The sequence below is a fragment of the Mus musculus genome, chromosome 5, assembly GCF_000001635.26.
Source record: "Mus musculus strain C57BL/6J chromosome 5, GRCm38.p6 C57BL/6J".
Lineage (NCBI taxonomy): Eukaryota > Metazoa > Chordata > Mammalia > Rodentia > Muridae > Mus > Mus musculus.
Window position 1 is genome coordinate 122,023,586 of NC_000071.6, and position 27,459 is coordinate 122,051,044.

At 52.1% G+C, this 27,459-nt stretch overlaps 1 protein-coding gene across 14 annotated transcripts in view; it reads right to left on the reverse strand.

Moving 5' to 3' along the window:
• Cux2 (cut-like homeobox 2) overlaps positions 1 to 26,830 on the reverse strand; it is a 192,454-nt gene extending 165,624 nt beyond the window's left edge. For 2 of the 14 annotated variants that reach the window (XM_011248173.2, XM_011248167.2), the window contains exons 1-2: positions 26,431 to 26,830; positions 20,185 to 20,259 (exon numbers count right to left, since the gene is read on the reverse strand). Coding sequence is in view for 5 of the 14 variants with exons in the window: in XM_011248171.3 (XP_011246473.2) it covers positions 26,191 to 26,541 (351 nt within the window). In the remaining 9 variants the exon portion in view is untranslated. Of the gene's footprint in view, positions 1 to 20,184; positions 20,260 to 23,985; positions 24,649 to 24,839; positions 24,857 to 26,190 lie in introns of those variants that run through there. The other 12 variants (XM_030254119.1, XM_011248168.3, XM_011248171.3 and 9 more) reach the window with 10 other exon arrangements.
• Positions 26,831 to 27,459: the final 629 nt, after the last annotated feature.

Here is a 27,459-nt window from a genome sequence, read left to right on the forward strand (position 1 = left end):
GCCTGAAGCTTTAGTTATAGATGAGGACACAGAGGCTCAGGGAAGTGACAGGGCTGTCTCTGTAAGGATGACAGAGTCAAGATCTGAACCCAGACTAAGTCTGACTCCCGAGCCACATAAACCCCAAGATTTCTCTTCCTACCCGCAGGGGAGCAAGGAGACATGGCCAGCTCCCTACCTCCTCTCAGGGCTCATCCTGGAGGTGCCAGCCACACATGGCCACATAGATTACAAAGAGGGGCAGAGAGGAGCCATGAGGGCAGAGCAGGTGGGCTTACAAAGCCACAGCCCCAGGGTCCCTGCTGGGTGCCCATGGCTAAGGCCAGGAGCTCCGCTGGTCTCCTTTCATCCCTGTAGAAAACGGATGTGGCTTCAGGCCCTCTGAGAGCCTGGAGGTTGAGCCGCAGGCTTTCTGAGAGAGAGGGGAAAAAAAAGCTCATGGCATCTCCAGTCACACGGGGTGACACCTGGCACTTCTCACCACCAAGCTGACAAGCACCTTCAAAGGACAGCAGTGGGACACCTTGCTGGCTTTTGTCCCCATCACTCTGTACACAGGAATGGTTTTGGTTTTTTTTTTTTTTGGTTTTTTTTTTTTTCCTGTGCCCTCTGAGTTGTTTTGGTTTGAACCTGCCAAACCCAGCATAAACCCAAGAGAGAGGGGAACAGGAGACGAGGAGAAACGAGCCATCCCGGCAGAGTTAGACATGGCGGCATCCGGGAAAACAAAGCCTGAGAAATGACCTTGATCCTGACAATCTTTGTAAGGTCACAGGGGAGATCACACTGACTGGCAGTAGGTGAGAAGGCAGATGCTAGGAATGAGGTGTCTTCATGCTACTTTTACACCCAGAGAGCCACACCTTCTATGCTAGAGGGTAAGGGGGAGCAGTCTCAGGGAGCCCCTACAGCCATCTGAACACTGGGAAGCCATGAGGATAGAGACCTTCGCCCTGTGCCAAAAGCTGTCAGAGACCTGGACACAAAGACTGTGAGTCACTGCACAGACGTTCCCATGGGAAGGGGATTCTGGAGACCAGGACGCTGAGATATGGTCTATCCCCCCCCTATGTCCCCATGTCCCCGTCATCACTGTGAAGACCTCTGAACAATATAGTGCACCAGGACAGACAGCAGCCATGTATTTTTTTTCTGCTTTATCCTTATAGAAATTATGATCATAAAACATGGGAGATTAGTGCAAGTGTGTGTGTGTGTGTGTGTATGTGTGTGTGTGTGTGTTTGATTATAGACAATATTGATTTAATATGAAGCAGCTTAAATACGTTAAAGGACCCAGGTATACTCCTGTAGCCATGATATGGAGACAATGACAACGGCGTCGGGAGAGATGCAAACCTGACTCTCTCAGTCACTTCATGCAGGTGACTTTCAGTTTGTCCTCACAAAAATGAGGTGCTAGTTCTAAATTTCTTTTCTTTTTTCTTTTTTTCTTTCTTTTTTGTTGTTGTTGTTGTTTTTCGAGACAGGGTTTCTCTGTATAGCCTTGGCTGTTCTGGAACTCACTTTGTAGATCAAGCTCGCCTTGAACTCAGAAAAATCTGCCTGCCTCTGCCTCCCAAGTGCTGGGATTAAAGGCATGCGCCACCACCGCCCTGCTCAGTTCTAAATTTCTATTCGTTCAGGAACTCAACAAGAGAGAAAACCTCCTCTTTCCTGAGCCAACTGAAAAATACCAGGCAAGTCTCTGATTGGCCCGGTTCGGGTCACATGACTTCCCTTTAAGCCAATCACTGGGAGCACATAATGGGTGTGGGAACGACAGTTCCCCAATCTCCTTCGGTTGTCACAGAATTGATGGAGACATAGGATGTGTGATGGTCACTCCAGGAGTGGGGGTGGCATGGGGACAAGCCAAGGCATCTCTGCCACTCCGTGGCCCCTGCCCACTTGCTGGTCCTAACGTGCGCAAGGATCTGCCCACCTCACCAGGTAGAGATCCCCAAGTCCATGATCATGGAAGCTACCTTACAAGGCCAGGCCAGCCACAGATAGGGCCACACACTGAGAACTTAGTATGTTCTCCATGCGTGGGCAACCCCACCACCCCACCCCACCCCACCCCATCCCATCCCATCCCATCCCATCCCATCCCATCCCATCCCATCCCATCCCACAGGAGGACAAGCTGAGGCTCAGAGAGGCACAGAGCCATGCAGAGAACACACAGCTTGTTTAAAGTCGGAGCTGGAGCGGAACCTGACACCAGCAGACTCTGGACCGCTGCTCTTAACCCATGTGTTGACCCCACAACTGGGAGGGAAAACCCTTTGGGGGCTCAAGATCCCTAGGGAGGCAAGAGAATTCTCTACTGGGATCGAAAGGTCATACATAGGCACCGTGAGTGCACTCACGTGGAGCCGGCTCTCCACTCACGTGGGTTCGGAACTCTACAAGGTGCAGTGGGATCACCCGGGTGACCTGTTAGGCTCAAGACTGCCCCAGGGATGCTGACTCAATAGGTTTTTAAAAGGCCCTGAACAAACTGATTCCCAGGCAGCATAGATGCTGCTGCAGGTCCCAAGAACCTTGAGCCAAGCTGGGGCAGTTAAAGGCTCACACCTTTAACCCCAGCACTTGGGAGGTAGAGGCAGGTGGGTCTCTGAGTTTGAGGCCATCCTGGTCTATAGAGCCAGTTCCATGACAGCCAGGGCTACACAGAGAGACCTTGTCTCAAAGATTAAATAAATAAATAAATAAATAAATAAATAAATAAACAACCTTGTCCAGGAAATTAATGAAAAACGTTCTTACTTGCTAATACCACTGGACGTTTAGTAAAAACAAACACCACCAGGGTGAATGACCTCTGATCTTTGGGCTTTATCTCCCAGACCAAATCCTCCACCCCCACCCCACCCCATCTCTGGCTCACCCAGTATTTATTTACACATGCTTTCCCACAGAGCAGAGTCGAGTAAGCCGTTGTGCAAGATGGTATTCGGGTAACAAAATCAAAAATGTTCACTTGGTTGACTTAAGGCATGTAGGTCCGCCCAGATTATAGAATTCAGCAGGAAACCATCTTACCTAGGGTGAACTTTCCGTCCAAAGTTACAACCTACCACAAAAGCAGGATCAGACCAGGCAGCCTCTGAGAACCGGCTTATTACCCACAGACTCTGTAATGGTTACTTTTCTCATTGCTACAACAAAAGCAACTTAGGGGAGGAAGACGGACTCTGGCTCACAGTCAAAGGGGGATGCAGGCCGCCGTGGCCGTGCACCAGGGAAGCAGGAGCCTCTTCGCTTCCTCCCATCTGGGTGGGACAATAAGTGAACTGAGCAGGAAGTGGGAAAAAGCTAACCAACCGCCAACCCCACCCCCCAGCAACCCACTCTGTCCTAGAAGGCTCCGCCTCTTAAAAGGTTTCACAATGACCTAGAACAGCCAGCTGGACACTTGGAGAACAAGTGTTGGAACACGGTGAGCCTGGGGATGGGTGGGGCGTTTGCCAGCTAAATGAGTGGTTCTCAACCTTCCTAACCTGCAACTCTTTAATACAGTTCTTCCTGTTGTGGTGACCCCCCCCCCCATAACTACTTCATTGCTACTATGTAACACTAATCTTGCTACTGTTATGGATCATAATGTAAATATCTGATAAGCAGGATATCTGGATGTTACTCCTAACTGGTCGAGACCCACAGGCTGAGACCCACTTATGTAATCCATAACATTCCAAAAGCAGCCCAGGAGCGGAATCTATGCATGGCAGGTCCATTCTTTACTCTCATAATGACAATAGCAGTGACCGTTATTGCACACCTACTATGTGTCCAGCACTGAGCCCAGCGCTTCCCATGTCCCAGACCCTCCTTCCCATATGATGGCAATGTAAGACTCAGACTGGAGAGGTGGCTCAGCAGTTCAGAGCAATGTGCTTGCAGAGGACAGAGGTGGTGGGTCACAACTCCAGTTCTAGGGAACCTGACACTCTTTCTGGCTTCTAAGGCACCAGGCACCAGGCACAGATATGGTGCACATGCATATACGTCTAAAACACTCATACAAATACCATAAAATCGAGAAATCTTTAAAGATTCGGGCACAGAGATGGGTCTCTCCACTTGTTCAACTTCATATACACATACATACACACACACACACACACACACACACACAAACACACACACATCCAAGGGACTGGAGAGATGACACAGTGGTTAAGAGCACTGACTCCTCTTCCAAAGGTCCTAAGTTCAAATCCCAGCAACCACATGGTGGCTCATAACCATCTGTAATGGGATCTGATGCCCTCTTCTGGTGTGTCTGAAAACAGCTATGGTGTACTTACATATAATAAATAAATCTGGAAAAAAAAAAGTCCAAGGCCTGTCAGGGTGAAGAGATGGTGTGCCATTCTGCATCGAGACTTCCTGCATTTGTTGACACCACAGAGACCCTGTCAAAAGTCCCTCGGCTGTCCTACCACAGGGAACATGTGACTGAGAAAGCATGGAATATAACAAGGAACGACCTAATGACCAGCCACTGTCAGAACCAACCATGTGACATACAGGGTCGTTTTTTCTCATCCCACCCCTGGAAGCACCAGGCTCTTCCTGCCTCTATTTTATTTATTTATGTGTGTGACATATGTGTATACATGTTTATGTGTGTGAGAATGGGGCTGGGAGAGGGTCAATGACAGCTTTCTTACTTAACCACTCTCTCCAGCTATTTGTTTATCTATTTACATATTGGTTTTTTGAGACAGAATTTCTCTGTGCATCTGGCTGTCCTGGAATTCACTCTGTAGACTAGGCTGGCCTCGAACTCACAGATATCCACCTGCCTCTGCCTCTCAAGTACTGGAATGAAAGGTGTGTGTCACCACCACCAGGCACCCACCGTGTGTGTGTGTGTGTGTGTGTGTGTGTGAGAGAGAGAGAGAGAGAGAGAGAGAGACAGAGACAGAGACAGAGACAGAGAGACAGAGAGACAGAGAGACAGAGAAACAGAGACAGAGACAGAGAGAGACAAACAGACAGTGTCAGATTCCCTGGAACAGGAACTACAGACAGTTGTGAGCTCCCATGTGGGTGTACATGCTGGGAATTGAACTCAGGACCTCTGAAAGGACAGTCAGGGTTCTTAACCACTGAGCCATCTTTCTGCCCCATCATTTGTTTCTTTTTAAGCAAAGGGTTTCTCACTAAGCCCGCACACCTCCAGAGCTGAGATCACAGGGATGTCTTGGTTGTTATATGAGTACTTGGGACTCCAACACTGATCCGAGTGCTTGTGTGACAAACGCTTGTCCTGCCGTGCCATCTCCCCAGGCCCTCTGTCATGACTTTTGGAGGCAGGTCCCTTCCTAACTCTAGCCTGCATGTTAGAAGCCTGTCTCCAACGCCATTGGGGCTGAGCTGGCCCCTTCTAGAAAGGTGTGTGTTCCCCTGTCCCAGAGCATCTTGCCCGGATCCTCCCTGATGCCAATGTGGCCAATACTGGACACATCCTGACATAAACACACATTTACCCAACTCTTAAAAATGGGCAGTACATATCAACAGTCCAGAGGGTTCAGAGGGAGCCGTTAGATGCCAGCCACGGGTCTGCAGCTCAAGATGCCACCATGAATCAGTATATTAGGGGGACTGTGATGCTCATATGCAGGGGCCACCACCAAGTACCCCAGATCACCCAACCCCAGCGACTTATAAGGGATTCTTTCTAGCCAGCTAGCAGCTGGCACAGAGTATCCAGCCCCAGTTTGACTGTGTCCAAAAAGCTGGTTCTCAGGGCAGACCAGAGATGTACCACCATCTTATAGATGGCTGCCTGTGGTGGTCTGTATACACTTGGCCCAGGAAGTGGCACTATTAGGAGGTGTGGTCTTGTTGAAGGAGGTGTGGCCTTGAAGTAGAAGTGGCCTTGTTGGAGAAGTGTGTCACTGTGAGGGTGGGCTTTCAGACCCTCCTCCTTGCTAAGTGGAGCCCGTCTTCTGTTTGCCTTTCAGACGAAATAGAAAACTCTCAGCTCCTCCTGCACCATGCCTACCTGGACGCTGCCATGTCCCCCCCTTGTTGATAATGGACTGAACCTCTGAACCTGTGAGGCCACCCCAATTAAATGTTGTTCTTTATAAGAGCTGCCTTGGTCATGGTGTCTGTTCACAGCAGTAAAACCCTAACTAAGACACAGCACTACTATGCCAGCTTCACCCCAATGGATGGAGGTACCCCAGCCTCAGTAGTGTAGGACATCCTATTCTGGCCAGGCCTGAAGCGTGAGCACACTTCATACATACACATCTATAAAATGTTTGGTCCCATGGGTCAGGTGCCTCAAGCAATGGTGGATTTTTTTTTTAAATCTTTCCCTTTATTACAAACCCCTAAGTGAATAATAAATGGCAGGAAGAAAGAGAAAGTATATAGTTGTCTGTGGAGAAGCCACCCCACCCCTCTCCACCTGGGCAGGGAAGGTGCTTCATGCCTGTTCCCTGAGTTGGCCCCCTGCATCTTTCAACTTCCCAGATGGAGGCTCGGCATCCTTGACTGGCCATTCCTCCCACCCCAGGCTCTGAGTCGCAGCATCCTCCAGCCCTTATCCATTCCTCTAACTTCTGCAGACGCTGTCCCCTTCTGTCCCGGATACAGACTTCAGCAGACCTGGAAATCAGTCTTATCAGAGTCAGACTGTCCATCCTTCCAGCCGTATTTGGCTATTTGAGGGTCCTCCCAGTGGGGACCCAGCCACACCAAGTTTCCTTCCCCTCCCTACAACTACAGGCATGTCTCCTCACCCCAGGACCTTTGCACATGCCGATTCCCTGGCCTACTACATCGCCTGTCACTCCAGGAGTTCTTCCCTGACACCAAGACTAAATCTGATCCCAGTTTAAACCCTTCCTAGCTCACCCTGCACCCAAGCCCTCTCAGCATAGGATGCATTTTCAAATGTGTGATTATCTGAATCATGGCCGTTGTCTCTTCAGATATTTTATTTCTAAACAGCATGGAGACCCGCAGCTCCGTGAAGGCAGACAGCGAGTCTACTTTGATCACGGGGGGGGGGGGGGGGGGGGGCCTGGGGGCGTGGAGGGGGCGTCCCTGGTGTGTGGCTGGCTGCCTCGCAGTGAGGAGATGCAAAGCAAAGCTTGCTGGCCCCTCATCAGGTGAAGGAATGATGTCATCGCCACCTAGCCCCTCCCACTCAGCTTCCTAGCCCCGCCCACTCAGCTTCCTAGCCCCTCCCACTCTGCTTCCTCTAGGCTGAGCAGTCTTCGGCCTCTCATGTCACTATGACATCACTTTATCTACTGCCGGGTGCTGTGTTCTCCAGCCAGAGATAAATCTTTAATCACAGTAAGGTAAGAGAGACTGTCCGCTGGAACGGCCTTGTATGAACACTCCTTAGTTGTGTGTGCACGCATATTCATATGCAATATACACGGGGCTCCTTTTGGGGGGACTGCATTACATACAAGAGCCCCCCAAAGAAATGCACATACCAGCCTAGGCAGACAAGCAGCTCAATGTTCCTGAAGCAGGTGAGTGCCCACTGCACCCTGGGGGACACAGGAGGATCAACCAGCATGAGTACCATACTTCTAGCACTTACAGAGTGCCTACTGTATGCAGGTCCTGTATCAAATTCACTCCACTGTCCCCAATCTGATGCAAACGGGCCCAGAGTGGGTCACACCTGCCTCTACCACCAGGCTTTGGACCACAAGAGCCTCCAGCCCTCTTAATAGAACAAGGCAAAGACGCCTGAGCCCTGGGCGGGGCAGAGGGCGGGGACAGCGGAAGAGGGCCGAAAGGGCCCTAGCTAGGAAAACCTGCTCTAACCAGTGCGATGTACACAAAACCAACAACAGCCGCAGTTGCTCAGTGAAAGACTGGACAGGAATGGATAGTCTCACGGAACACGGTGGGCACAGGAAATGGACCGGACCAGAGAGAGCAGACCTCCAAGCCTCGCTTCTGTGTCGTGCCTCCTCCTCTGTATTTGACGCCTCGTATAGATGTTCCTTCATTCCTTGAAGCTGTACAATTTCCCCCAAATCCTCCCATGGCCTGTACCTCCCCCTCCTTGCCCCAAATCCCAGAAATCTTCCTCCGCTTCTCTTTGTCCCCAATGACTGGAACAGGGATAAAAATAGACAGACCAGGGCAGAGGCACTGCAGGCAGCCCTGTGCCGGCCTCCTGGGGTTGTGTATGTGTGCACATACACCTGTGTGCATATGTGTGCACTCATGGGCTTGGACACATGTGTGCTTGTGTGAACACAGATTTGGGAGGGACAGGAGAGCAAGAAAGGGCTAGGAGTCATCATCCCCATTCCACAGATGGGGAAGACTGAGGCAAAAAGCAGGTGGCCTCTCTGGAAACCAAAGGTCCCATGGCTCAGCATGGCAAGGGTCTGGCTTTCCCTGCCGGACCCTTTGCCCCTCTACCCCGGGAGGCCCATCCCACTTACAGGCAGTTAGGGCTTCTGTCCCTTTTGCCAACAGTGCGCTTAGAGTAGGGCAGGCTGCAAGTTTTGGGAACAGGTCCCAATCCCAGAATGGAAGTGGGTCTTCCCTCCCCTCCCTGCAGAGCAGAGCTTCCTCAGTTAGGAGCTGCCTCCCCAGCTAGCTTGCTGTGGGGAGGAGGTGGGGGCTGGGGGGAGGGGTGTCATCAGCAGCAAGGGTACAGACCCCACCCTCCATCTTTCACGGAACCTGAGATCTGAGAATCATTCGGTCTTGGTGTCTGTGTGTCCATCTATCACTGTCTCTGCCTGCCTATCTGTCTGTCTGTCTGTCTGTGTGTTCCACATACCCCCGCCCTCATTTGTGTGTTTCTGTGTCTCTGTCTTTGTCTCTCCTGTTCCCTCCTCAGCCAGGGGGGATGGGGGCCAAAAAGCTCCCAAGATTCTCAATTTAAAGTAAAGTCAACCCGACCGTTCCTCCTCTTCCCTACCGCTTCATAATCAAACTTGTGAGGGGCGGCCGGGCGGGAGCGAGCAGCGAGGCTCCTCCGAGAGGGTGCAATCAGACAATTTTTAAGATCATGGAGTATTAGACCGGTCCCAACTGGGTTTACTAATCAAACAGCCAAATCCTTCATAACCAGCCATTCCCTACAGGGCAATTAAATCCTTCCCCTTTAAAACACTTGCCACACTGTCTGGGGACAGAAAGAAAAATTTGCAAAATTCATTTGATAAATTAGCCAGGGAAAAAAAAGAAAGGAGGGATCAAGCTTTGTTCTTTTCATTTTTTTTAATTATGGAATTCACAATGCCTGAATAATGTTTAATAAGAACTATGAAAATTCCTAACAGTATTACAACACAACACAAAAGAATTAACCTGGTTACCGTGAAAAATTGCATATTTAATTAAGAACAGAGAGTTCAAAACTATCCAGAGATTTTCAAAGTGCGGTTGCCTGAGGGGCCAAATTACATGCTTCCAGGGCTGCTAACGGAGTTAGTGCGTTCAGTCATTACCCAGGCGTCCCCATTAAGTGACTCTGGGCAGATGACATCAAATTCATTTCAAAAGCACCAGGAACCGAAGCGTTCGCTTGAGTAGTTTAAGGGGAAGCGACTACCCTGCTGGAGCAATCAGACCCCTTGTTGATAAAGGCAATAATTAAAGAATAATGTTAATTAGCTGCTTTTATTTGAAGAGAAGTGTGGTAGTTGGAGGGTTTCCAGGCTGCTGAGGTGGGAGTCGAGCTTTTGAGAAGAAGGGGGGCTGCTGTGGGAGTGGGGGTACCAAGACCCACAGGAACAGAGAGAAGAGGCAGCGGAAGACGGCCAAGGTAGGGGTTCTGGGCAGCTGGATGAGGCCTGGCTCCCCACGTGAGAACTGGTCAGCCACACCAAGGCACTCATGGGGTCAGTCCAGAGAGTGAAGTGATGGTGCCCTCAGCATCTCCGTTACGTCGTTTGTGCCATCATGGCAGACTGCGGCAAAGCCAAACTGACCTCTTAGCCACTTCCTGTGACTTTCATTTCACCCTTACCTGTTACACCCTTTCCCCTCACACTCCTGACACACTCATTCCCCTCACACAATCCTGTCACACCCATCTCCCTCACACACTCCTGTCACACTCATTCCCCTCACACAATCCTGTCACACCCATTCCCCTCCCATACTGTCACACTCATTCCCCTCACACAATCCTGTCACACCCATTCCCCCTCACACACTGTCACATTCATTCCCCTCACACAATCCCTGTCACACCCATTCCCCTCACACACTGTCACACTCATTCCCCCACACAATCCCTGTCACACCCATTCCCCTCACATACTTCTGTCACACTCACCTCACACAATCCTGTCTCACATCCATTCCCCTCATATAATCCCTGTCACACTCATTTTCCCCCCATACCCTCCTGTCATACTCATTCCCTTCACATAATCTCTGTCACACTTCCTATTTGGTCATTTCTCATCACATTCCCTCTCCTCATGGGCTCTCCCGTCCTGCTTCCTACCTGGCCACTTCCTGTTACTTCTAGCCATTCCACACAACCTAGCTCACCTCCTGTCTCCCTTGGCCACCTTCTGCCACACTTGGACCTGACCGGTATGAATCAGCACCAGCCTTTCTACAGAAAAGATCTTTTTCCAAGATGCTGGCCACCACGGCTCTCCCTTCCCTAGGTCTTCATGGAACATGACTGACACTCCTCCCACTGAGGAGTGAACTCTAGACCTTTCCTTTTGGACTGACTATTGCTTGAGGCAAACTTGAAGACTTGACAACCATTGTCCAAGCCTAGATAATGAAAGCCAAATTTCCACCTTTTTCTCTGCTCCCAGCCACTGCTCCGTGAGAAGAAAGCAACAGGGCAGGCTACATGGTAGTACTGCGGACTGGTGAGGCTCATCTGGCATCCGGCATCAGCCAAAATATAAGGCATCCTGTCACTTCCGGCTGATACCGGCTGTCACAGACTGGTGATGGCCACTTCAACTGAATTTTACCCTCATCCCTGACTGACAGACCCCAAGCATCTACAATTATTCTTGGGCATCTTGTTACACAGCGATGGCTGACTGATACATCTTCAGAGATGCAAGATCTGCTTCATCCCACTCTTCCTTGCTTCACTGACCACCTTGAAAAGAAACACTATTCCCAAAAAAAGCATCATTCGCCACCAGTGTGCCACAGAAGCACAAGAAGACACAGTGCAGGGTCTAGCCAAGGGCCCTGAAAACAATGGGCAGAAGACAAAGCACACACACACACACACACACACACACAGAGAGAGAGAGAGAGAGAGAGAGAGAGAGAGAGAGAGAGAGAGAGAGAGAGAGCTGACTGCGCTGCCTGCAGGCTGTCTCAGGTCAACACATTGAGGTCCCCTAGAGAGGGAGTGGCCTCAGCTAAGGACACTTCCTTGCAGTCGACTGTGGCTGGCCCATCCACCCAGGGCACCACCTGGACAGGGTGTGAGGGGGCATCTGAGACAGAGGGAAGAGTGGCTGCCTCCCTTGGGACTCCGCACGTTGGCAGCAAGGCAGTTGACCCCCTGTTCCTCCCGGAACTCTGGGGCCCCACATTGCAGCAGCCTCTGCAGAGCCCTGCCCTGCTCCCGCTCCCGCTCCAAAGGATTCATTTCCAGAGCTTAGTTCTCAAAGTAGGGCACAAGCCGTGGGACCAACTCCCTCGCTCATGGAGGCCGCAGAGAACTTCCTCTAAGGGCCAGGATGGCTTGGAGAGGCTCCAGACTGCTGGCCTGAGGGATCGGAGTCCAGTGGCCTCAGCTGGTAATGGGACAGGAAAAGGACACAATATCCCCTGACTCAGAGGCTCAGGTGGTACCCACTTGTAGAGACGCTTGCCCCAGCTTCCCCCTCCTGCTTTCAGTGGGCTGCATACTCTTGTGTAAGACACCACACACACTGGCTTGAGCAGAGGAAAGAGGCGGCTAGACAAACAGTAGCCACTTCCCAGTTTCTACAATAACAGGTAAGCAAGCCTACACATGCAGACTCTGCACTCAGACTGCCAGTCTTTGCTGTGTGGCTTAAGGCAAGTTCCTTGACCTTTCTGAGACCAGCTGCCTCGTCTGAAAACGGGGGAGATTAACAATGTCTACATCATAGTGCTGCTGAGGGAATAAAAAACACTTGAGTGGGGGCATTTAGGAAGCACTGAGTGTTTAACCACTCATTAAATCCAAATAAACAAAATAAAAGCTAATATGTAGGAGCTGGCAAGAGGGCTTGGGGGGATAATGGTGCTTGCTGCCAAGCCTCATGACCTGAGTTCAATTCCCAGGACACACATGGAAGAATATGAGAGCTGATCCCTTGCAAGTTGTTGTTTGCATTTGTATTGTGGCATGAGCACATATTCACACATGCCCACATGCACACACATGCAAGTGCACACACACATACAAACGTAATTTAAAATACATATTTTATATACATTTTCAAAAACCAGATTTTTTCTGCACCTCTTCCATCTGTGGTGATGTAAATCCTGCCCATTTTCCAGACAGGCTACACTGAGGCCAAACAACAAAACAAAACAAAAACAAAGGCAAAATCAGCTCCACATAGTCACAGAACTGCCACAGCGGATCCCTAGAGCGTGTGACTTCAGAGCCACATGAGATACAAGAGAAATCCAATCTTGAAGGAGACAGGAGTCCACGGCAGGGGGGGGGGGGTAAGGCTTAATCAGCAGCAGCCCACCATTTTTGTTATTTTTTTCATCACTGTGACCAATGTCACCAAGCTACTGAAGGGCGAGGAGGATTGTTTCAGCTCATGGTTTCAGAGGGTTCCATTCACCCCACGTGCCTGCAGAGCACCCCAGCCATGGGAACATGTGGTGGAAGAGCTTCGCTGCGCTGTGGACAGGAAGTGAGCAGGGACAAGACACTCACAGGACAGGTCCCTGGTAAACCAATTTTGCAAGCACTAGAGGGAAAGAAGGGGTGAACGGGGCTGGGGGAGAAAGAAAAGTGTGTCGCAGTGCAGAGGGTGTGTCAATATGCCAGGAGGATCTGCCAGAGGCCTGTGGCTAGAGTGTGGAAAGAACAAGGAATGTGGCTGAGAATCAGGCGTAGGAGAGAAGCCCGGGACTGGGCTCAGTGTTAGAGAACTTACCAAGAATGTGCAGGAACTGGGACATGAAGGAATCAAACAGCGGTAAACCCGAGCCGGAATCTGATGAACTAAAATGAATATAGCAAACCAAACCACATGTAACCACTAAGACAACCAAACAATTAAAACAAATCATTAAACTAAAATGCTACATTAGGAAATTCTCAAGGAAACAGTAAAAGACAGGAGGAACAGAGCAGACACCGGACATACCGAAAGCAAAAAGGAAAAACGGCAAATACAAGCTCTGGTACATCCACAACACACTAAGTATGAGTGGGTTAAACAACCCAATCAAAAGGCAAAGGATTTCAGACCAGATTAAAAACTGCAGATGATATACAGTAGACATTTTAGAGTCAAAGATACAAGTAGAGTAAAAGTAGAAAGTGCCACAAAGAGGTATTAAATGGGGTCTGCAGAGATGGCTCTGCAGTTTAAAAAACATGTCCTGTTCTTGCAGAGGACCCGAACTCAGTTCCAGTACCCACATGACAGCTCATGATTGCTTATAAATCTCTCTGGGAGTCCAGCACCCACTTCTGGTCTCCAAGGGAATCATATGCACGTGCACAAATATGTGCATGCCCATGTGCATGTACAGAGAGAGAGAGAGAGAGAGACCCACACAAATTTTAAAAGAGGTTTCAAACAGGAAACAGAATAAACTTTTAAAAAACCTTTTTCTATGACTAGAGAATGAAAGATCTGCTAATGGAAGAAAGGGCTAACTACCAGGAAGGCATAATCATTATAAACTTACAGGCACCTAATAAACGAACAACCAAGCAAAAATGAGAAACAGACAACCAAACAACAATAGCTGGAGACATCGATGCAGGAGGCACAACTTCAACAACGCTACAAACCCTGAGGGCAGAAAGTGGCGCGTGGAGGCTGAACAGTCAGTCATTCCTGAGGACGGGGCCTCAAAAACTGGGAGGAGCTGGTTCTTACCAGAGCTATAAGCACCCCATTGTGTGAGTACATGAGGGAAGGCAAAGGCAGTCCAGAAAACGAACTGGGCAAGCCAAGTCCAGGAGAGACGACCGGAACTCAGGCCAGTTGCCAATGATGGAGAAGGGAGGAGAGAATTGAGAAGTGGGAAGTGAACCCCCTTGACTGTATGATTGACAGGAGGAGCGAAGGCAGAGACAAGGAGCCAACAGCTCCTGTCTTGTGGATCTGAGGGGTCCCCCAGGGGAAGCTCCGGGGGAGAAGAACTCAATTCTGGTCATCTGGAGCTAGAGACGTCTTTACCACACATGGTCAGAAAGTCTCCATAGGGGCTGGAGAGGCAGCTCAGTGGTGAAGAGCACTGGCTCTCTTGCAGAGGACCTTGGTTTGGATCCCAGCGAGCACGGAAGGTTGTACGTGGTGTTTTAAAAGGTTGAAGCTCACGACCCTGAGAATCCAGTTCCAAAGGATCCGACACCCTCTTCTGGCCTCCACGGGCACCATGCATGCGGGTAAAACATACAGATAAAATTAAGTAAATAAATGTTAAAGGAAGAGGAAGAGGAAAGAAGAAGAAGAAATTTTTTAAGATATTGATAAATAGATTTTGAATGCTGTGTAACGAAAGCTGCCAAGTTGGGAGATTTGGTAGGCAGAGGTGGAGAACAGAGAGTCCACTGGGAAGAGGGGTGGATATGACAAGTAACCCAGGGGACAAAGGGAAGAGACACTGAGAGGGATCCACAACTTAGAGGCCACCAGAGAGTGATGGGCCTGAAATATAAACAGGAAGTGACATCAAGAGGTGGGAGGGGAAGAGGGGGGAGTGGGGACCTCGAAGACATGTGGGGGTTGGGGGCGGGGGACCTTGTGAAGAGGTGGAGCTAGAAGTAGCAGCAGAGTGGGCGGACGAGATAGGGACAGAAATGGTATGAAGAGACATTCCAGAAGGCGGTTAAGCAGAAGGGGCGGCCACTTCTTGCCTTTCTTGGAGAACAGAAAAATGGGGCTAGCCTCCACCACAAATCCACCCTTGTGCTGCTGCTTCCTCACTCTAACCAAATACCTGATGGGCAGCTTGAAGGAGGAAGGGCTACTCTGGATGAGCACAGTCAGTAATACGGGGGAATGCACAGTGGCAGACGGCCTCACCATTACAGGGGACTTGACTTCCTCACATCTCAGGGGAAAGGTGGACAGACATTGGAGCCAGACTCCTAACCCTCAAGACCCACAGCCCTCAGTGACCCTCCTCTCCCGTGCCTGGACTCACAGAGGTTCTCCAACCTCCTGAGCAGGAGAGCCACCAGCTGAGGACTGACCACACACGTGAGCCTTCGGAGGACCGTTCGCATTCAACCCCTCAGGCTGGCAGTGTGGTGTGGTCCACCCACCCCAGGGCAGCGAGTTGCCCATGGGTAAGCGTTCTCCTCTGCCCAATCAAGTACTTCTCGAGGCTTGAGCCTCAGCCACACGGGGCTGCCTCCATCACCACCCTGAGTGGACAGTCGCCCGCATCAGATTGCAACACACCCTCCTCCTCTGAACGTAAGCATCAATTTGGCCTGCACCCCGCGGCCTCCTCCCAGCCCTACTGCCTGCTCACAGCACCTAGTTCACACACAGTTTGCCAGTTACTGCACAAAAGACAGATTCTGAGCCAACACCCCAGCCAGACTGTCTCGGATGGAGTCCTAATGACCTTGGGCATGTGGACCACACTGGACTTCAGAGTCTCCATCTATCGTCTAAGGTAACTGCACTGTCAGCCCTCAAAGACGGCGAAGTGCTGGCGGGATGGATTGAACCAGATCCCAGAAGGAAAATGATAACGTCAAACCCACGAGAGTCAGGTTCACCAGCAGGTGCTGTGGCTACAGACTCCACTTGGGAAGGATGGGGGATGGAGCCAGCTGTTAAAAGAAAATCTGAAAAACTTTTTTAATACAGCCTACAAGTCTGTCTCCTTCCTTCTTTATCAACGACACGATTTATTGAGCGGGGAGGCCATATTGACTAAATAAATCTTGATAACGACCACAGCAGGAATCAATAGCTGCTTATTATCAGGCCAGCCCGGAATTTCATCTTGTGGAACACAGGCCACAGGACTGGGGCGCCACGCAGTCCCTCACTGGTGGGAGGGTGGGCAGAACAGTGGTTAGAGCTTGCTGTCCATCCAGACACTGGAATGTGAGAATGTTCTAGAGCAGAGGGTCTCTCTACCCTCTTAACACTGTGACCCTTTAATAAGGTTCATGTTGTGGTAACATTATTTTCATTGCTACTTTATAACTGTTATTTTGCTACTGTTACAAGTCGCAATGTAAGTATCTATGTTTTGCCATGGTCTTAGGCCACCCCTGTGAAAGGGTTATAACCCATAGGTTGGGAACGGCTGCTCTAGAGTCACTAAGCTTCAACTGCCTGGGCTGTTCTGCTGGCCAGGATCACTTTCTAGAGCAGCTGATGGCAGGCTGTGTGAAGAGGGCTACAGGCTTGGCTCAGTTGGTACAGTGCTTGCCCATAAGGCCCTGGGTCCGCACCCCACCACCTCCACACAAACCAGGGGTGGTGGGCACATGCTCCCACACCAGGGAGAAAGAGGCAGGAAGATCGGAAGTTAAAGGACGTCCTTGGCTACATAGCAAGTTTGGGAACAGCTTGGACTACATGAGACCTTACTTTAAAAAGAAGGAGGAGGAAGAAAAGGGGAGGGAGGGGAGGAGGGGAGGAGAGAGAGGGAGGGAGGGGCAAGGCAAACATGGCAAGTGCAAGCCGGCCTGCCAGGGATGGGTGGCTGGGCTCAGCCCTGGTACCTCTGGCCATAGTGGATCAAAGGCTCACAGAGGCCAGCAGGCCCTGGGCTGCAGCCCTGACAACACACCTGAGGGAGCTGTGGCCTCGGACTGAGCAAAAATGAGAACTGACAGGACCTTCCAATTCACAGAGCGATGTGAGCCAAGGGCTGGAAGAGAGACACAAGAACCAAGCTGCATGGGGACTCCCCTCCCCCAAGGGTGAACTCTGACCTCCCCAAACCTAGGAAGCTTCATCTCTGGATGCTGGCTCTCAGTGGGCCAAGGAGGAAAGCCCTGGTCCCGATGGATGAGAGGAAGCCGTGGGGCACACCTGTGCCTTCGCAGAACTTAGTGCCTCCTCTCATCTGACGTCGGAACAGCCATCTCCAACTAGGCTTGACGCTTCTGAGCTAATCGAGAGGCCCAAAGTGAGAGAGACAGGAGCAAGACATGCCAAGGCTGGGGTGGGTGCTGAGCAACAAGCTGGCTCCAGGCTGTGGCCAAGGACCTCTGTGCTTCATCTCACATCCCAGGAGGAGGGGGCTGGATCTAATACCCATCCTACAGATAAAGAAACTGAGGCAGAGAGCTTGCCCCCAAGCCTCCCTGCCCAGGGGCTCGAAAACCATCACGGGTGGCCCACGGCCACCAGAAATTAATTCACAGACACATTAATTAGAAGGGGGTCACCGCCCAGGCTCGGAATTGGGGTCACCAGTTTCTAAAGCAAGATGCACAAAGCTAAAGATAAACCAGGCTCACCAGTGGCCTGAGGCTGTATGGTGTCTATTAGCTCAAGTGCTCCGACACGACTCTCTGAGGGGAGGCGCAGAGAAGGAAAAAGGAGTGAATGTAGGAATGAAGGAAGGCACGATCAAATCAGTGCGAGCAGAGTTGGAGTATTTCAGAAAAGATGAGGGTCTGTCTAAATGGGGGCTAAATAAATAAATAAATAAGCAGAGGTCAGCAAGGCCAAGGAGGGAGCTCTGGAAGGGACAGGTCAAACGGTAAGTGCAAAGGCCCTGGGGTTGAAATGGGCTGGGTGCTCTCAAAAAACAGTGAAGATGCCAGATACGGGGGAAGGCAGGAAGCAAGAGGAAGAGGTTCAAAGAGGAAAGCTGAATTGTACCAGGCTTGTGGACCAAGTAAGGCCAGACCACAGGGCACACGGACAGCGACAGCTCCCTGGAGATTTGACGGACACCTTACAGGGTGTCCTGAGGGAGTGGGAGCCGTAGGCAGGTGACCTCACTTTCTTGTCTGCTGTCTCCAGGAAGCACACATAGAGATGGGGTACATAGCATAGAAAACACGCTGGGCCCATCTCAGCTGCCCCGCGGCTCACCGCAGAGGCCAGGGCCTGGAATTCCAGGGACAGTGCTAGGGTCCGTCACCTATGCTAAAGCCAGAGTCCTACAAGGCACGGCCTTGCAGCCCTGAGCAGCAGCAAACTACTGACATGCCCACCTGCCTCACGCAAGAAAGCAGTTGCCCAAGGACACACGGGTTGTGAGCGAATAGCTGGGACTTGAACCCTGGCAGCGCCATGTACGGTCACAAGATTAAAAAGGGGGTGGGGGTGGGGGTGGGGAAATCGAGTTAACTGTTTAAAAAAATAAAGTTGTCAAGGCTTTTCTGGTGTTGAACAGTTGGTAAAACTGTCCTCCTCTGGTTCTGTGTTATTTACATGTGTGTGCATGTGTGTGTGTGTGTCTGTCTGTCTGTGTGTCTGTGTGCTCTCTGCCCAGTGGGGCCTTTGCACACCCTGTTCCCACTTTAGTGAGTGGTCACTGCCCGTGGCCTTTGGATTCCCCCTTGAAGACTCACGGTTTCCAGGAAGCCAGGTTCAGATGACACCTTGGTCACCTTTCCAACATCTGGTGACCAGATCAGAGCCCAGATGTATGTGTCCGCCTTCTGGCCTGTCCTGTCGCCTCACAGTTCCCTGGCATCTGGCCTTCCTGCTAACATCGACGTAATATCTGCATCCTCTACCACATCGTTTACAAGCTATCTTAATTATGTTGTTATTCTATTGTTTATATAATTACTAATTATCGTTATTAGTGTCCCCATGAGTGGTACGCTCACGTCTATGGAGTAACACAATAGCAGTTATAAATTTCAGCTCTCTCTAGTGCTTCTCTGTGCTGGGCTCCCAGCTCTTGGGTGTATTGCCTCAGTCTGAGGGATCCGACTGGTATCCACACTCTATAGATGAGGAGCCATGGCTCAGAGAGGTTAAGTGACTCAACCCGGGTCATGCTGCTGATAAAGAGCAGACAGAGAACTTGAGCCCCACACATCCCACCGATCCCCTAGGCGCTCACGAGAGACAGTGGGGACTGAGACAAACTGCTGGGTGACAGTTCTTTCAGGGATATCTGCCTCACCGAGGAGAGCCGGGTAATCTCTGTGGTCTCCCCAGCCACGGCACCCACACCTAAGCAGCCGGCTAGACTGGCCAGTTCAGCTCTCCAAGGGAGCCCTTGGTCCTGTTCAGTTTGACTGACAGCCGCGGCTCGCACAGTCTTAAACACCGCTGGGCTCCAAGCACCCTGGGCAGACAACCAACTCAGACCAGAGCGCCTGGGGATTGATTTTTTTTATCCTGTCTTTCTTTTTAATGACGGACACATATCCGGGAACTGCAATTTGGTTTGTCTAGAGGATGGCAGAGACACGGTGGGGGTGGGAGGGGGTCTGAGCAGGCAGCCTTGGGACCACTTGACTCTGTACCACGAGTGTCTCTCTCAACAGAACCACCAGCAGCCGTGGCACTCCTAGAAGAGGCCTTTTCTGATGTTAGGTAAGGCAGCTAAGCAACCTGGATATGGTAACCTAGATAGCCAGTGACCTTGACCTACCCCCAACGCCTAGCTGTCGATTCCTGATCCTTTGACCTTTTGTGCTGGCTGTTCCTTCAGCTCGGAACACCCTTCCCAGATCTATCTCATCCCTTCCTAGTGGTTCCCACCCAACACTCGAAGCCCCTCATCCCCAGAGAACAGAAGCCGCTGCGTTTCTGAGTGAAAAAAATCTCCCGTGTTCTAAATGCCAACCACTTTCGGGAGAAAGTTCACATCCTGACCCTTCCACACAGACAGACAGACAGACAGACAGATGCATCTGTGGTCAGACAAGGGCTCCATGCTACAACCTCTGTTGCCTCTGCAGGCAGTCTGCATGAGACTGGGAAGACATACTGCAACACCCAAAAAGCCTTAAGACAGCCAGGCAGGCAGGCCAGCAGGTTCTGGCTGCCGCTCCCACACCCTCTAAAAATACCTAAGAAGGAACGAGGCACTTACAAAGCATGATCGCACGCCCCACGCTCTGCTGAACACCGCCGTACTCCGTGTAGTAGGAGAATACTAACAGTCCCACTGAAAGAGAGAGAAAGGCACAGAGAGGCTAAGTCACCGCTCAAGGTCACACAGCTGACAGGTGAGATGAGGATGAAATTCCGAGCCAGGTTGGGAACCTGTCACCATCCTGGATAGTCGGGCTTCCATCTTAAAACAGAGGCCATGCACTCGTACTTGAAAAGGGAAAAGCCAGGGATGGCTCGATCCCCTATAGGGCAGACATCTCAGCCTCCAGGCCAACCCAGGGCTAGCACTACCTGCTCGTGTGAATAAAGTTTTATTGACCTGTGACAAATGGCTAGCCACACATCTTTGTTCATAGTGGCTACGTCCAGCCATGCCTGTTCAATTTTCATTGGCTAAGGCTCCAGATGGGTACACCAGGGACCTCAAAGTATGTGATTATCCTGAGCCTTTTGTGAAAGACAGTGGTCACATTTGGTGGCAGACCACTGCTACTTAGGATGTGTAGAGCCACCACACCCAGAAAGTTCTGAGTTCAAACATTGGGGAAATGCAAGGTACCTAGAAACCCTGGGTATATCTCTGCATAGTAAAACACTTACGGGGGTGCCTGGGGGAGGGCATGTGGGGGAGAGGGGTATTGCATGCCTTTAGTCCCAGCACTTGGGAGGCAGAAGCAGGTGGATCTCTGAGTTCAAAGCCATCCTGGTCTACAGAGCAAGTCCCAGGCCAGCCAGGAACACACACACACACACATACACACACACACACACACACACACACACACACACACACACACACGAGAATCTAGGCTATGTCCACTGACTACGCACATCCTGCCTCAAAAATCAGATGGCTGGCAACTGAGGAAGACATCTGATGCTAACCACCAGCCGCCACACACATCCACGTGAACCTGCACACACACACACACACACACACACACACACAGGCGCATACACAAAATGGGGAAGTCATGGTGATTATTGAGACTGGGGACCACGGAGGCCATGGAAAGTCGGGAAGACATTCCAGGCAGGGAAAATACACGTGCCAAGGCCATGGGGTAGGGTGGGAGTAGGTTCTGCGTGCTGGAGGGGAAGAGTGAGGGAGAGAGATGGAGTGGGGGAGGTCACATTGTATTTGCCGAAACGGAGGCATTCAAAGTTTAGTGTATGCAACATAAAAAGAAAATACCACTCACGATTTACAAAACACTGCCAGAGAGTCAGGGAGGCTCCGCATACACTGAACTCCATTCTGAGAATTCCTTATTCCCAAACCATAATTGCTTAATGGGTCCACAGCCCCCACCGTCACCAACTACATCAGTCACAGCAGGGCTCAAGGTGGGACTCAGCCATCAGAACTGGTCCAGCGTGAGCCCACACCCTCCATCTCTACCTCAGCCTCCCTACACAGAAGTTCAATCATCTGGGAGATCTGGGGTACTGGCTGACCTCCACCCCTACACCCCTAAAAGACACAGGTTCCAAGGCCAGGGTCAAAAGCAGACTGATACAGGTTTGCCTGTGGTGCTAGCACTTGAGAAGCTAAGGCAGGAGTCAGAGTTTGAGGTAAGCCAGGGCTAGTCAGCTGTCTCAAAAAAAAAAAAAAAAAAACCTAAATAGGTAAAAATAATAATAATAATAAAAATTAAAAACAAAAAAGGTACCTTAGGCATACCCCGCCTAAGCCTGACCTGTGCCAGGCCCTGTCTCAGCACCAGGTGCCCAGGAACCAGCTGGCAGTTGATCCCCCTGCACAAAAAAAGGCACACAAACCCACAGTTTCTGGGCAGCCCCCGACTATCATCAACCAGGCCCAAATTTAGAGCACCTAAGGTGGCTCACATGTAAGACACCATCTGCCGGAAGAAGGGTTACCTCACAGAATGTCAAGTTTGAGGAGAGGACCCTCTTCTAATGGATACCTTAAAAGAAAAGGAGAAAGGGAGATGGAAATGGTGGGAGCCAATTATTTTATTTGTGTGCCTGTGCAGACATCCCCCCCCCCACACACACACACACACCACCCCGTATCCATGAGACCAGCTTTGTGCAGGCCACCCAGACACCAAAGTGCTCAGCCGGCTCCTCGAACAGTGTTCATCTCCTAAAATGAAACCCCAAGATCACACACACACACACACACACACACACACACACAGCTGAGGGGTGGAGGGCAGACCAATTCTGTTCATGTCCAGCACTCCAACAGGGAGTTGGAGGGAGGGGGTAATGCCCAGAAACAATGGCTGGGATCCTTAAATACAAGTTCAACCTCTGTTTCCCATCTTTCTGATGGAAGGACTCCTGCCCTGAGGTATCAGAAACCAGGAAGGCAGATGGGATGGCTAACCAGTCGGCTGGACTTACTGAAAGCATCCTGGGTTTGGGCTTCACCTTGAGATGTTTCTGGAAGGTTCCTCTGATTGCCATATACCTGCCCCCCGTACCCCCCCCCCCGTTTAGTCCCACACACACACATGCTGGCCTGTCGTGGCACACCAAGCCCTTTCTGTTGCCTCCCCATTCCGACAGACAGCGATTCCAGGCTGTCGGGAAGTTTCCAAAGTTAGGAATCACCAACAAGGCTGATAGCTTATTTACGGCTGTCACAGGTAGAAAGGGGGATTTTGACACATTGTTAAATGATAGCACATTTAGGTGAGTCAAGCTGTCAAGGGCTCTAATGGATACCTAAGCACACCGCAGCTGATATGTAAAATTTACCTGCTTCAGAACATCACAAGGTTACAATGTTTTAATTATATTCACACTCTTTCCTGAACTTTGAGCACGGAACAGTCTTCATCAAAGCACCACCTGGCTTCCAGCCATTCCAGAAGTTTCCGTAAGACCCCTTTAGCAAGCCCACCCACACCGGCTCATCCTGAGGGTGGTGCCAATTCCTCCTTGAGGAATGGCCGGGTTTTCTACCCGAGTCTTCTGTGAGGGGCCACCAGCCCCACCTCGTCCCTCCCCCCAAAAACACAGCTGGGCAGGAGCACCCCTAATCCCCTCATTCAACCCGGATGCCCAAAAAGCTTAGCCTCCTCTTCTTTAGAGGGGAAAGGAAAGATGGTGTGGGGGCCAGGACTCAGAACATCTCTTATAAAGGGTATGGAGTAGGGGGTAAACGAAAGTAGAAAAGAAAAACCATGAACCCATGAATCCAGTTACTACGATAACACAGAGAAAAGCCATAAACTACGCCCGCATTAGTGATGTTCACTGTAAAACCATCCTATAACCAAATGAAATATACCAGCATTAACTCAGGACGGGATTTTATTTCTTCTCGTTCCTGAGCTGCTACAGCAGGAAGGGGGGGGGGGGAAGTGGAGACGATTGAGGAATGCCATGGTGGGGGGAGGGGTACCCAGGTCCCTTAGAGTCATTCCTTGAGCCCCCAATCCCAGGGTTGTCGACTGATTTCCATCTAGTCAAAGAACCTACTTCCAGTACTCAAAGAATGTGCTGGGGGGAAAAAATACTAACTGGACAGCTTCCAAGTTTAAAATATATATACTTCCAGAGAACCAAGAGCCCAGCTGGCACAAGGTCACCTTCCTTGTCCCAAACGGGGAAGCGTCAGCAGTATGGTCCAGCCTGGGGCCACGGGGCCACTTTTCCTGGCTGGGTCATCTTAAGACTCAGAAATCAAGCTGCAAGAAACCATCCAACCTGAACAACCCAGGATACAAGTCACACGTTCCTCCCAGGCTCTGGTGAGGGAGCCCCCAGCTCTGGCCCTGCCCAGACCCACAGTTCCTACCTGTGTTTCACAATAGGTGGAAGTTTCCTCTATGGAGTAGGAGAAAGGAAGAGATACCAGTGAGTGTGAAGGAGGAGTCACTAAGAGGATGGACCAGAAAGGGTCCCTGGCAAAGGGCTAAGAGATGGATGTCCGGAAGACCCTGGACTTTGCACGCTGTGCCAGGGATCACAGGAGAGGCTGAGGCGGGGTTGGAGAGTGGGCAGCTGCACCAGCCTGGGCCTGGCAAGATGCATGCCGCAGCTTCCACAGTCAATCCTCTGAGCTCTGGAACTATGCAGCCTTTTCAAACTCCCTGGAGGAGCATCCCCTCCTCTTTATATCGATTCAGATGAGCCCCCCTCCCTGGGAGCCTGTTTGTGCCAGACACACAGCCATTGTCTTAATGAGTTCACACACACACACACACACCCTTGTATGTTCCCCGTTGGGGGAGCGGTCTTGGTGTTCCTGGTCCCTGTCACCTGGACAGGCCTGTGTCCACCACCCTCACTCACCACCCTTGCAGCTCAAATCTCCTTTTCCATCTCAGTGTGTCCTGAGACCCTAACAAAAGGCGTGCAGACCACCAGGAGTCAGCTGGAACCAAGACTGGGGTGACCTTCCACAGCTCCACAAAAGCCTCCCCACCAAGACTGGGGACAGGGAGCGTCCAGAACCACCCCAATCAGCTCTGAAACCAACGCGGGGAGCCGCACCCAGGCCTCAGCCCCAGGGCAGCCTCTCTCTCCCTTTCTCTCTCCCACCAAGCCTGCAGCCCAGGCGCTTGGATGGAAAGCGAGTTATCTAATGAGAATCGTGTTAACTGGCATTCCGGCGACTATGGGCAAATACGGGGCCGCTGTAAAGCTCACCGTAGCAATTCTCTCCAGGAGAATAACAATAGCACCCGGGTAAGAGCTTCCGTCAGCCCAGCCGCTTGCTCCCCTCTAGTCTGCCGCGTTCTTGTCATCCCTTATGTTACAGAACATCAATCATAAATAAAGACGCTGTCCCCCAGCCTGCCCGGGTCTCATTTACAAACATTAGCAGGGAATACGATTACCATTGGCCTTCGTGCCAGGCCCAATGTGGCTACCCAACTCTCTCTCTCTCTGCCCCCTCCCGGCCCCTGCTCCCCACCTCCAAAGCCACTTTAGCATCCTTTAAACCGTCTAGCATAGGACACAGCCTTGCCCATCTTAGCCGGCCACCAAACTGTAACCTCAACTCGGGCGCGGACTAGGAATTGCATAGCTCCTGCAGTTATTAACTGCATGCCTGAGTGCCCCGATTTTCTCTCCGGCTCGGTGGCTTTGAGGGAGGAGGGGAGCGAGGAGTGGGGACAGAGAAGAGGGGGGCTGGAGCGAGCCACTTATCAGAAGCAACTTAACGAGATCTGCGGACAGATTAAAAAGGGAAAGTGGGTCCCTTTATGTTTTATTTATTTATTTTTTTATCTCCAGACGTGTTGTCACGAATTCTGAGAATGTCACTGGCCAAGCAAAATGCTCTCAGAGCGTGGTTATCCACAAGGCTTCCCCGCCCAGGCCATCGCAGCACCTGCCGCGACTCTGCTCGACTGCAGGGTGCAGGGAGCCTCTGCGGGCGTAATGAGCACCCAAGTGTGTCGCCAAATGGGGTACTGTAACACCGCATCTCCCCCCCTACCCCCCGCCCATCCCAGGGCCTCAGAAAGACGGTCAGCAAACATCCCAACCTGGAGGCACCTGGAGCCCGCGCACCAGGAACATGGAAAAAGTGCTGGGGCTGCCAAGAGTGTCGCCCCTGAGAAGGAGAGGGGAGCGAGGGGGGCCAAGGCAGAGAGAGCAGGGTGCGAGAGCAAGCGAGGTAGAACCGGTAGCCCCAGGGGCGCGGGTGCAAAAGTTCCCAGGGGCTGCAGCCCGCGCACCTGCTCCGCCCCGCGGCAGGTGCGCAAAGTTGCGCGCGCTCGGGCCTGGGGCTCCGGGGCCGCGGGACTGGGATGGAGGGGAAGGGGCGGGGAGGGAGGAGCAGACAGAGAAGGGGAATATCAAGATGATGGAGAGAAAGCAGGAGGAGGGGAAGCGAGGGAAGAAAAGCAAGACCGGAGAGGGGAGGCGGGAGGGGGGGGTCAAGACAGAGGTGGGAAGGACGGAGGCAGAAAGCAGGCGGAGGAAGAGAAAGCAGGCGGAGGGGGTGATAAAAAACCGAGGAGAGAGGGAGAAACAAGACGCAGAGACTAACCCTCAGGGATCGGCCCGGGAGGAGCACCGAGCGTCCTGGCTGCAGCAGCCGGTGGAGGAGGCGGCGGCGGCGGCGGCGGCTGGATGGCTGCGCAGCCGCGTCCCGCTCCCCCGCGTTGCCCGCGCGCTCTCCGTGCTCCCCGCGCTCCTCCCGTTCCCCGCGCTCCTCCCGCCTCGGCGGCTCCCGCGTCCCGGCGGCCGCTCGTGGCGGCAGCGAACAAAGGCGGGCTGGTCTGCTCACCTGCAGCCGCCGCCAGTCCAGGCGCCGTCTTGCGCGCGGCCCCCTGGTCGCCCGTACAGCCCTGGCCGGCCTCGGCCCCCGGGCCCCCCGCGGTCCCCCCTCGGCCGCCATCTTGGGGGCGGGCGCGCGGCCGGGGATGCGGCTGCCGCCAACACCCGGGCTGGACCCCGGGAGCGCGGCCCGGCTCTGCGCGCACGCCGCTCGCACTTGACTTTGGCTCCTTGCAAACTTATCGACAGCGCCGCGCGCGCGGATCAATGCGCAGGGGGGGCGGCGGGAGCGCGGAGGGGCCGCGGGCGACGGGGACCGTAAAGAACAAAGTGAGCTCTCTGCAGTGCGTGCGGCCGCTCTCCTCGCGTGGCCTCGCGCGAGGGGAGCACGGAGCACACACGCGCGACCCTCCGGCCGAGGTCCACCCCCCCCCTCGCAACCCCGCGCGCCACGCGCTCGCTGCGCTGCGGGTGACCGCCGCGAGGGGGCGCCCCGGAGCCGTGGGAAAGTCTCCGGGCGCCCAGCATGGTGCTGTACAGCACCGAAGGAAGTCCTATTGGGGAACCTGTGTGTCTATGCTTTGCGTCTTTACAGTAGGGCTCTGATCGTTATTCTTTAGTGGGCGTAACGCACCCCACAACTTTCCAAAGCAAGTCCCTGGCGTGAAGTGAATGTTGCTGCAGGATGTCCTTAGAGAAACCTTTGCGGAAGCAGCCTTTCCCCAACAGCTGCTTGGATCAGTTGAGGTTCTCCAAGGCCCGCTGTAGCAGCTCCGGACCTCTAACATCACTATGGGGGCTAGGCAGGGTGTCATGTTATCATTACCATGGCCAACGCACATGGACGGACACACACACACACACACACACACGCCCTTTGAGTATAGCGTTTCTGCTTTCTCCTTGATCTTTAACCCAGGGCGGGGAGGTCCCGGCCTTTGCAGTTCCTCAGACCCTGGACCAAAAGGGGGCGTATTTCACATATCCCTCTTCTTTTCTATGAGCCCTCCCAACTTGTTATCCTAAAGAAGGGACTCAG